Raw genomic sequence first — 10,632 nt, 5'->3', positions numbered from 1 at the left:
GAGGAGTCTATGCAAATCATTCAAAAGCAGAGAATATTTTTTGCACCATTAGGAGAGATTTTTTTCGTAAAATATCTGCTTGTGTGTTAAACGAGGGTAAGGAGCCACTCTGTATTTTCACTCTCTTTTCATCTTGAAGAGCAAACCTTCAAGAAAAAGGGAGACATGCGGCTGCAAAATGCGATAGGATAGTGAAACACCCCTCCTGGGTGCACCTGCAAGTGCACGTTGTGTGTGGGAGTTGGTCAGGAGAATGTGTGCTTGAATGCTGCAGGAATTGTCAGTAATTGGCTGTCCATCAATGGAAACTAAAATTGACTTAGATTCTCTCCCATTTCTTTTCTCTTTCAGATACGTTCAGAGGGTAGCCTTGTGGATGGCCCCGGAGCAGGCCAGATGGAACAGGACAGAACCAACCATGTTGACGGCAATAGATTGAGTCCATTTCTAATACCGCAATCTTCTCACGTTTGCCAGGCAGAGCCTTCTGCGGTGAAGCTACAGAATGGAAGTCCAGCAACAGAGAGGCCTGAAGTTGAAGTAAATGGAGACCACAAGCGACTATTCATTAAAAGCAACTATGGAGTGCCCCACCTGAAGGGAAATCCAAACAACCGCGTTAGCCCTGACCTTTTACAAGAAACGAAGGTATATTCCAAATATATGCAAAATGGTGGGATAAAACGCACTTTTAGTGAGCCCTCTCTGTATGGACTTCATGAGAGCAAGAAAGTGAAACAAGACAAAGAGGTAAACGGAGAAAAAGCTGAGCCAGAGGATAATAATGAAAAACCAAGCGTCTCCAATTGTTACAGTGAGAAGAAACCTGAGAGTTTTACAGGACAAGAAAATGAAGTTTCAGATTTGATACAGTCTACAAGATACAACAGTGGTGGTTCAGAAAACCCTCATGACCTCCTGATTCAGGATGAGCAGGAGCGGGAAAATATTCATTGCCACAACAGGGATATTGTCTTACTATTTAAGAACAAGGCAGTGCCAATGCCTAATGGTGCTACAGTTTCTGCCTCTTCCATGGAAAGCATGCATGGTGAACTCCTGGAGAAAACACTGTCTCAATATTATCCAGAACATGTTTCCATAGCAATGCAGAAGAACACATCTCATATCAATGCCATTACCAGTCAGGCTACTAATGAGTTGTCCTATGAGACAACGCATTCATCCCATACCTCAGGGCAGATCACTTCCCCACAGACCTCAAACTCTGAGCTGCCTCAAGTGCCAGCTGTAGTGGTTACTGAGGTCTACAATGCAGAAGACTCCAGTAAACCACCTGTATTGCCAGGTAGCTGTTCGCTTCAGAAACCAGAACTACAGCTACAGCAACAGATTCCAGGCTATGATCCACACCAGTTACCTGTAGGAAACAGTACTGTTCGTGGAAGCGTAGGGCAGGTTCCCAACCAAGACCACTTTCTAAGTTCCAGCAGTAACCTGCAAGCTCAGAGTGCCGCTCTGGAAAGGTTTTCTGAGCAAGCAGAAAAAAATGGTGCTTTCTTTAAACAGAACTCAATGTTTCACAAAGATTCCTCCACTCCTCCTGCTCCGAAAATGAGCCATGCACTGTCCGTCGTGGTGCGAGAAGGACACCATTCCTATGACAACAGATGTGATGAAACTCTTCCTGGGGAGATAAAGAACGAAGAAGGGCAACAGCAGGGACCAATGTCAGAGAGTCCCGGCCTCAGCCAACAACAACTTCACCCTCAGCAGAAACTTCCACAGCAGGCACAAACGTCACAACAAGATGTCAGTGAAAGCAACCCGCAAGCTGCTGTGGCCGCCTCAATTCAGCAGCGCCCAGAAGAAATTAAGCCGGCGTCAGAGCCTCCCCTCCAAAACCTGCAAGCACGTGGAAGTGAGGGTGAGTTGCAGCAACACTATCAGCATTTCCCAGGACAAAGAGAACCCGAGATTCCTCCCGACAAAGAAAAGGACCAAGTGAAAGAGCCTGTGCAACAGGCTCAATATTATTCAAAACCAGCCTGGATAGAACTGGTTTCCACCCAGTTCCGCCAGGGAGAACCTCCCCAAAAGCCCAGCGAAGCATTATTGCGATCAATTCTTCAGTTCCAGGCACACACAGCCGAAACAGCCTATACAAAACAGTATGCTGGAAGTCCTGATGCATTAAAGGGGCCTTCAGGACAGCCCCAGAGCCAGAAGATAATGCAACAGGAACAAATTCCTCTGCTGTACAAAAGCGAGACCTCCCAGCTGCAGCCGCATCCCACAGCTGACCAGCAGCTGCTGTTCCAGAAACACTCACTGCAGCCACAGCTCACGAAGATGGATTCCCTACTCAAGTCCCAAGTACAGCAACATGCTCCGCAGCAGCTCCATTTCCAGCAAAGACCAGAACAACAAGCCAAACAGCCTTTAGGGGCCCCGTTGAAACAGCAGCACTTGAATCCCCAGCCAGGGGAAAACGAGCAATTCTTGCATTCACACATTTTGCAACAGATGCTTCAAAAACAGGCACAGCAGGTGCAACTGCCATGCAGTCCGCAGCTAACCCCAAACCAGCAACAGGCTCTGCAAATGAAAAATAAAGACCTGTCCCAAACCATTTCCCACTCCCAAAGCAATGCTGAGCAGCCGCTAGACAGGACATCCTTCAATCAGCTTAAAGTAGATGAATGTTTTCAATCTGGGAATAAGTACATGAAATCAACTGCATTCCCACTGCATAACCCTCAGCTAGGTCTAGAGAAGGTACAGAGCATTAACAACAAAGCTCCCCTTTACACTCAGAAAGCAAATGCTAGTCTGCAGCATCCCTGCCCAAACAACGTGCACTTGATTTCTGAGAAGAAAGAAAACGCCGCAAATATTGAACGCTTTGGAGCCAACAAAATGCAGGACTTGCAACGTGTGCAGTATTTTTCAAATAACTTGACCACAAAGCAAGATGTGAATCACTGTTTTCAAGAACAAGAGCAACAGACACAACAAGCTTCAGTTATACAGCTACCACCACTCCAGCAAACACAATGCTACGGTGGTAGTCTGAACCAAGATCTCCCGAGCCAACAAGCTGCACAGATTCCTCAGCGGTACTTACCACACAGCCAGCAAACTGCCCCACATGCCCAAGACCAGAGAGGCTGTCATTTGCAGTCCCAAACCCCTAAGGATTTTCAAAAGCATGCTGCTCTAAGGTGGCATCTCTTGCAAAAACAGGAGCAACAAGCATACCAGCAACCCAAAACCGAGATTGGTCCCAGTGCAGCGCGCAAGCCTATAAAAATTGAGGCTGGCACAAAGTCTGCCGTCTGCATGCGTCCATCAGCTGGACAGCTGGAAAACAAAATGTGGAAAAAAACAATTAAACAAGAGAATCAGCACTTTGGCTGTGAGAACATGCAACAAAAGAGCATCATCGAGACAATGGAACAGCAGCTAAAACAGATACAGGTCAAATCACTGTTTGATCACAAGACTTTTACTATCAAATCACCTAAACATGTGAAGGTTGAAACAGCAGGCCCTATTACCATCCTATCAAGAAATACCAGTGCTGCAGATTTTGACACTCAGACCCCAATCTTAGATCAGCAAGCAAACTTGTCTGCTGAGAAAACCCCGACCAAAAGAACAGCTGGAACTGTTCTCAATAATTTTTTAGACTCACCTTCTAAGTTATTGGATACTCCTGTAAAAAATTTATTGGACACACCTGCCAAAACCCAGTATGATTTCCCATCTTGCAGCTGTGTTGGTAAGTGCTGAGATGTACTAAAAACGTACTAGTTCACAGGAAGGAAATGAACCTTCAAGTTGGGATCGCAGGGTTAGTTGGATGTTTTTGTTGGAGGACTTTTTGGGTTGGTTTTTTTTAGAACAGTAATTAGTAAAGACTTATAAAATCGCAATTTTATACACTTATGCCTACTCCACTTATCCCCTACACACGGGCCCTTTCTCAATATTTCATAAAACAATTACCTATTTGCTTTTTCAGTCAGAATGCTTATGGCCAGTAATATATCCCCTCACATCCATTCTCCTTGAGCAGCAGACATGGAATGACAACATGCTGATAAAAAGGAGGTCATAACTTTATAATCTAATTTATTCGTCAAGGTTAGATATAGCATTTATAAAATATGTCCTGGGTCCAAAACTTGAGATCCTTACGCCATTTTTTGCTCTAACTGCTGAAGTTTCCCTCGGTAAAGCCTAAGCAAAGAAGGGATGACAGATTATTCCTCACTTGTTGCAACAGTTTATCCTCCCTTTCACGCACTTGTCTCCTGCAAGGCTAAAGAGATCAGCAGTTTCTTAGAGAAGCTACGCAAGCAGCACCAGAAAAGAATCAAGGGGGACCCTCAGTGTTTCTTCATGGCATACCTGATCTCTAAAAGCTGGAAGAATAGAGCAGGGGGAAGAAAAGTAGAGTGACAGGCATGGCCCCGTAGCCTGAGCTTCCATACAGCACTGGCACTGCATATAGCCAGGTCTAACAGGCACTTTCAGACTCTACTGGATAAACTGAGACAAAAGGTTCAGCACCAAAAATGGAAAAAAAAAAATCATCCTTGTTATAGTTTCACTTACTGGGATTTTGTACCAACTATAAAAGAGGAAAGTTGGACCAATGCTCCTCCAAAACTGCAAAATGGAGTTTCCTTTTCGAACGCTTGGTCTCAGAGATGATCCATGGGAACATAAAGAGGAGATAGTGGATTTCCAAAGCTCCCAGGAAGAAAACTGGAAGCCCGTTCCTTGCTGTTCCTTGTTGTTTTGTAAGAAACAACCTACAAAATGTCATTTTTTTGAAAACACTGAAGTTGTTTAGGTTTTTTTTCTTGAGACGGTTTCTCCAATGTAGTTGGCACAAGTTTTTCTGGCAATCATTTCATTATTCTCACTATTTTTTAGCCAGTACTGCAACCACTAACTAAGCAGAAGTCCTTATTCTCCACTTGCATTTTAATTCTTCAGTCTTAGCAGACCCTCTAGGAAATAAAGGAACATGAAACTTAGTTCCTGTCCTCTTTGAAGAACACAGTGCCATAGCGTAATCGATAGGGTTTATTGCTCTTTCCTACCAATACTTGACCTTAGGAAGATTAAATTAAGCCATTCCCCCATTGACACATTCAGGTTTATAGCATGCCTTCATCATGCTTCCGGAGGCTGTATGTCAAGAGCAGCATCACCTCATCCAGCCTTTGGAGTTAGCATGGCAGAAAGCATAAAATCAGGCCTCAGACAAGTCAGCACAGCTCCACCATCTCCTCCCGAACCCAAGGCGAGCCTGGCCATTTCTTTCTCACTGCTGGAGCCTGCCTCCTGGTATCAGACCAAGCATATAGCATATATTGCGAATGCTGACATGGTCCTATCTACACACAGAAAGCTGAGGCCACATTCTTAGCGTACAAGCATTTTGACTAAGCCTTATGTAGGATTTCTTTCCACAAACTTGCTTTTTTTGATTTCACAGTCTTTCTGTGGGTGGCAGACATTCTTTCTGTAACCTTACTGGCCACTTTTTGAAGCTGTAGGTTCCTACGCTGTAACAGGTCTGCTGAAAAACAAGTACTGTACAGCTCACTAACATCAATATTTACCGTTGTTATCCCATTTATCCTCCTTTCTAGATACTGGGAGAGGAGGAAGTGGGAGAAGGAGAAACAATTGTTCAGTGATAACAGGAAAATGCCTTTTGAATTTCACCGTAGAGCCCCAGATGTGAAACAACCGTTTGTGCTAGCAAAAGGCACACAGTCTGTATCACAGCTATTTGCAGGATTAGCCACGTGCTTTGCATGTTTTGTACAAATTGTGTGGGCATACTTTAGACATAAGTGTTTGAAAACTCTGACCCCAGACCCATACAGCAGTATTGTAACGACCTAGATGTAAGCTTTGCAATGTGACTTTTTACATTAAAGAATTAAGCTTCGAAGTAATAACCTTTATTTTGTTTTAAACAGAGCAAATTATTGAAAAAGATGAAGGTCCTTTCTATACCCATCTAGGAGCCGGTCCTAATGTGGCAGCTATTAGAGAAATCATGGAAGAAAGGTAATTAGTGCAAAGGCACAGGGCAGATTAACGTTTATCCTTTTGTGGATGTCAGAATTTTTCCAGCTTTTGCACATAAAGAAATAAACAATTGCAAATCAAGTAATTACTTGTAGGCTTAGCTACTCCAGTGTTGCCAACATTACGCACTGTGCTATTCACCAGAGAGTCACAATATTTGACAGGGCTAATAGTCTGCTGGCTGGCACAGGCTGCACACTTTGAGACAGATGCCAGCAAACCCAAGCAGGAACAAGTATTCACCAGCCTGCCAAGCAAGACGTTTGGCAATGGCTGCAAAAGCAGGCATAGACCTGGTGTTCCCTCTGGGTAGGAGAATGCCACGGTAGGAGGAAGATGAAGAGCAGAATACCAGACTCCAAAATTAGCTCTCCCCTGCCCCAAATTACTAAGTATATAGTATAACCCTAAAGGGCTAAATCTAACTTGGTCATATCCAGAGGAGTGCCACAAAATTGTTGGATAGGATTTCAGCCCAAGAATCAATAACTAGTTTTGTGAAAAGACATCCCCCTTCCTCGGAGTATTGCATAGAACCAGCCTTACCTTGATTGTAGACAACCCCTGTATCGTGTTGTATCCTGTGATATATTTATTACATCAAAGCCAACTAAACCAGGAATTTTGAATGGCACAGAATGGATAGCACAGATAGAATCTGTGCTATTTAAAAATATGTGTAAGTGCAAAACCCACCAGCCTTTCTAAGGTATTTAAATTCAAAACTGTCACAAAAGTGACTTCTGCACTGTGAATTCTGCATTACTTGTAGCTTTTGGCATGCGTAGACATTAATGGCCAGATTTTTAAAGGTATCTGGGAATTCAGTTCCCCTCTGAACAAACAAGCAAACAAAAAGCTCCCCAGTAAGTCAGAGACAAATGGGAATTTTATTTGTTAATACCTTAAAAATCTGGACTTCAGAACTGCAAAGAAGCTTCAGCTAGTTGCAGAACCAAAAGCAAATGGGCATTATTGCAGTGCTGTGTCTGAGCTAAGGAGCACCGTTTCTTAGCAAGGTCTGTTAGCTTGTGCTCATCACTGCGCGACCATGGGCCACTTAGGGCATATTAAACCCTTCAGATTACCTCTAAGTCCTAAGGTCCTTTCTCTTTCTTAGCACCTCCTTCCCTGTGACTCCTGTGCAGGGTTTGCCCCAATACTTGTTTTCAGCTTTGTGAGCAGCTCAAATGCATGTAAGATACATAAATCAGCTTCTTTCTGCAAAGGGGGAGTGAACACTGACCCTCCTGAGAAGCTTCTTACAATTTCTTATCTCCAGAGCTCTCATTGACTGGTTAATTCTTTAGTATTTACAAAGAATAAATAAAAGAGGAAAGTCATTCATGTCATGATGTCAATTATTAGAGATGAAACTTTTTTCATTTCTTTACTTTGGAATGTAATTTTTCATCCTTAATATTGACCTCACCTTTTTTCTTTTTTTTTTCTTTCTTTTTTTTTTTTTTTGCATTAATTTCATTTTATGTTGGCAGAAGGAAATCCTGAGAGATTATAGATAACATGCATCTACTCAGCCAGCAGCAGAATATAGCAGCACCCACTTGAACAATGGCTAGTTTTCAACTGTTCATATGGTATGAACTGTGTGATTCCCTGACTGAAGAACTCCAGAACTCCTCCTCGTTAGTTAATTTTGTATCCCTAAGTAAAAAAAGCACTTAACTATAGAGATACTCTCAAGCACATGTGTGCAGTTGGTGACACTAGTCACAACTGAAGCACTTTTAAACTGGCTTCCCATCAATATGGATTGACTTTTAAGGTATCAGCACTGCCAAACAAACCAGGATTTGGATTTAGACTTGCAGTTAATATTTTAGCTATACCAGAACAAATTTCTTGCAGAACCCATGGTGGATACATACATTTTACCTCTTCCTTCTCCCAGTCCCTACTTCATGCTCAGTGAGTTTTGCTCCGGTTTTAAAGCCAATCAACTCTGGCCTGAAAGCAAGCATGACAAACATCAGGCACAAATTCCTTTGTGACAGTTGAAAAGATGTGAGGCAAAGTCCATTTCATTTCCAGTGTGTAATGCACAACGTATTTCTATAGCGGCATCCGCACAGTTGTCCTGCAATCCAGATTAGCAAATTGGTAGAAAACATTAAGATCTAAAAATGTTTTTTTAATGTGGTTAATTAAAGAAACAAATGTATACTAACATCCAAGCCTAAGTAGGAAAAAGTGACCTAACAGTTGCCTGCAGAACATGTGTAGTACAACTTGATTTTATTTGTATAATTTCCTGTGACTCTGAAATTTCACAGTGAGATCACATCTAAAAATAAGCATTTTTCATTTCCTTTACAGAACAGGAGTTTAAATACAAATATTTGCTCTTAAATATGTCACCAAGATTTTAGTGCAAAAACAAGAGGGATGAAAGGTCAAAAGTTCTCAAGGCATCATTAAATGGCTGCATAACAGGAAGGCGCTATCTTGATTGCTCTATAGGTAACAGGCAAAGAACAAGGAGATTGTGATTTAGTCCCCACACTTGGTTATATTAAAAAAAAAAAAAAGGTAACGCCAATGAGAGTGGCAGAATTCAGGAAACGGTGATGGAAGTGCAATTTGCCCAGTCCCCGAAATGCAGCCGAGTCAACACGGTAGCTGGATCTGTAATGTTGCAGACACTGAGGTTTCTAATGCACAGCCTCACCCGAGACCTGGTGTGCTCTGGGGCTCAGCAGGTGGGCACCCCCCAGCTGCAGCAGCCTGGGGAGAGGTCTGGCCAAGGAACATGCCTGGAGATGGCTTAACAGGTCTGATGCTTTTTATTGATTCAAGATTTGCTTCACTTAGCATTTGCTGCATATTTCCACCTGGTCCATCAGAGGACGTGGAAAGTGGATCCCATCTGCTCTGGGTAACAGCACTACTTGCATGTGGGGCTAGATTCTGCCTTGACGGCATAATCACCTTGATTAAATGCTTCGGCAAGAGCTGAGCTTGCCCACCTCAGTCGCAAAAAGATACACAAACGACATCATTTGAGGGCACCTTGTGATCCTAATTCAGTATAGAAGTCAGGCAGAAGTAAGTAAGTAACAATTTATGAGCGGATGATAAAGTAAAGGAAATAGATACGATGCAAATTAATCATCACTTAACTGATTCACACTGTATCGAAGATGGAAACAAGCACGGAAAATTATAATAGAGTGACTACTGCATGCCAGCTGTTCCATGACAACTTAATTATATACATTTCAGAGTAATAACTTTAAGTTTAACCCAGAAGTTAAAGAAAAATGTAAAATTCCTCCCCCAAATAGAGAGACCTCAAGTCCACTTTTCAAAATGCTATCTATAACAAATTCTCTACAGAAACAGTTAAAAGGTTTGGGAATATTAATGTGATACGGATAATTTTTACTCATCCATGATGTATTAAAGACATTTGCCTCTCTTAACGTATCAATCCACCACTATAATAAAATCAGCAAGATAAACCGCATTGCCCATCCCTCCCTGTAACTCATAGTGTTTATTTTTTTAAGAGAAGACTGGCAAATGTGCTCCATCTTTTCAGTGTTCACATAGAACCAAATGAATCTGCTTATTGTACATATTTTTGTTTGTTTAAGATTTGGACAGAAGGGTAAAGCTATAAGGATTGAGAGGGTTGTCTACACTGGGAAAGAAGGCAAAAGTTCTCAAGGATGTCCAATTGCTAAATGGGTAAGTGATGTACACAAATGTTAAGACTAATTTACTTCAGTATGATGGTTCATGTAGGCAGACAGCAGTGACATGTCCTTCTGTTAGTTGACACTATGAAACTTAAAATAGCTCAATGGCAGCAGTACCACAGGACTCTTGTAGCCTGCTCCCACCCCTGTCTCTCACACTCCATTTACTTGTTGCATGGAGAACAGCAAGAATAAAATTTGGCTTAAAGGTATGAAAACCCAAGAAGGAAGGCAGTTTCTCTTAGATTTAAGATTCACAACACCAGACATTCTCATTGCTGTTTAATTTTAGCTTACAAATAAGTCCAGTAAGTGCACCACTGTGATGTTTTTAAAATGCACTCCCAGTTCGAGAAGGCATTAGGACATCCTCTTAGCAAACACTGTTGTACTTTGGCACAAATTACTGAGTGGTTTGGGTAGGCTGGGGAAAGACAGGATGAGAAAAAACTGATACACGATTATAGTCTTTATGCATGCCAGACTGCACCTTTTTTTCAGAAATACCCACAGTAGCAGAAGCACTGAGAAGCAGGGACACTTTTATTTGAACAACATCATCTGCTTTCCTCTAATCGCTGTAATGTTTGTATGTAGTAAGGGCAGGTCACAAAAGTGAGTGGCTGATTACAAGTTTAGCTGCGTAAGTCTGGGAGGGAAAGGGAGAGAGCTCCTGTGCCCAGTTATTTAGTCCCTTCCTTCGCTGCCTGCCTTTCCCCGCATGGCTCCTGCCCTAAGCGCAGGTGTCCACCATCCAGCTCTGTGCGGGGAGGGCATCTCACTGCTCACTTCCTTTTGCCCACTAATCAAACTAGACCAACCATAGCAC

General features: G+C 42.5%; 1 protein-coding gene across 1 annotated transcript in view; it reads left to right on the top strand.

Annotated features, from left to right (window-relative positions):
* Window positions 1-357: 357 nt before the first annotated feature.
* The window catches only part of TET2 (tet methylcytosine dioxygenase 2), a 22,261-nt gene continuing 11,986 nt past the window's right edge, over window positions 358-10,632 (top strand). Inside the window, exons 1-3 of the mRNA XM_009575157.1 lie at window positions 358-3,745; window positions 5,970-6,060; window positions 9,699-9,792. Coding sequence (XP_009573452.1) covers window positions 397-3,745; window positions 5,970-6,060; window positions 9,699-9,792 — 3,534 coding nt within the window. The 5' untranslated portion in view covers window positions 358-396. The remainder of the gene's footprint in view (window positions 3,746-5,969; window positions 6,061-9,698; window positions 9,793-10,632) is intronic.

The sequence above is a fragment of the Fulmarus glacialis genome, unplaced genomic scaffold (genome assembly GCF_000690835.1).
Source record: "Fulmarus glacialis isolate BGI_N327 unplaced genomic scaffold, ASM69083v1 scaffold9413, whole genome shotgun sequence".
In the NCBI taxonomy this organism is placed as follows: Eukaryota; Metazoa; Chordata; class Aves; order Procellariiformes; family Procellariidae; genus Fulmarus; species Fulmarus glacialis.
The sequence above is the reverse complement of the archived record's forward strand: the minus strand, read 5'-3'. Positions and strand labels throughout refer to the sequence as shown.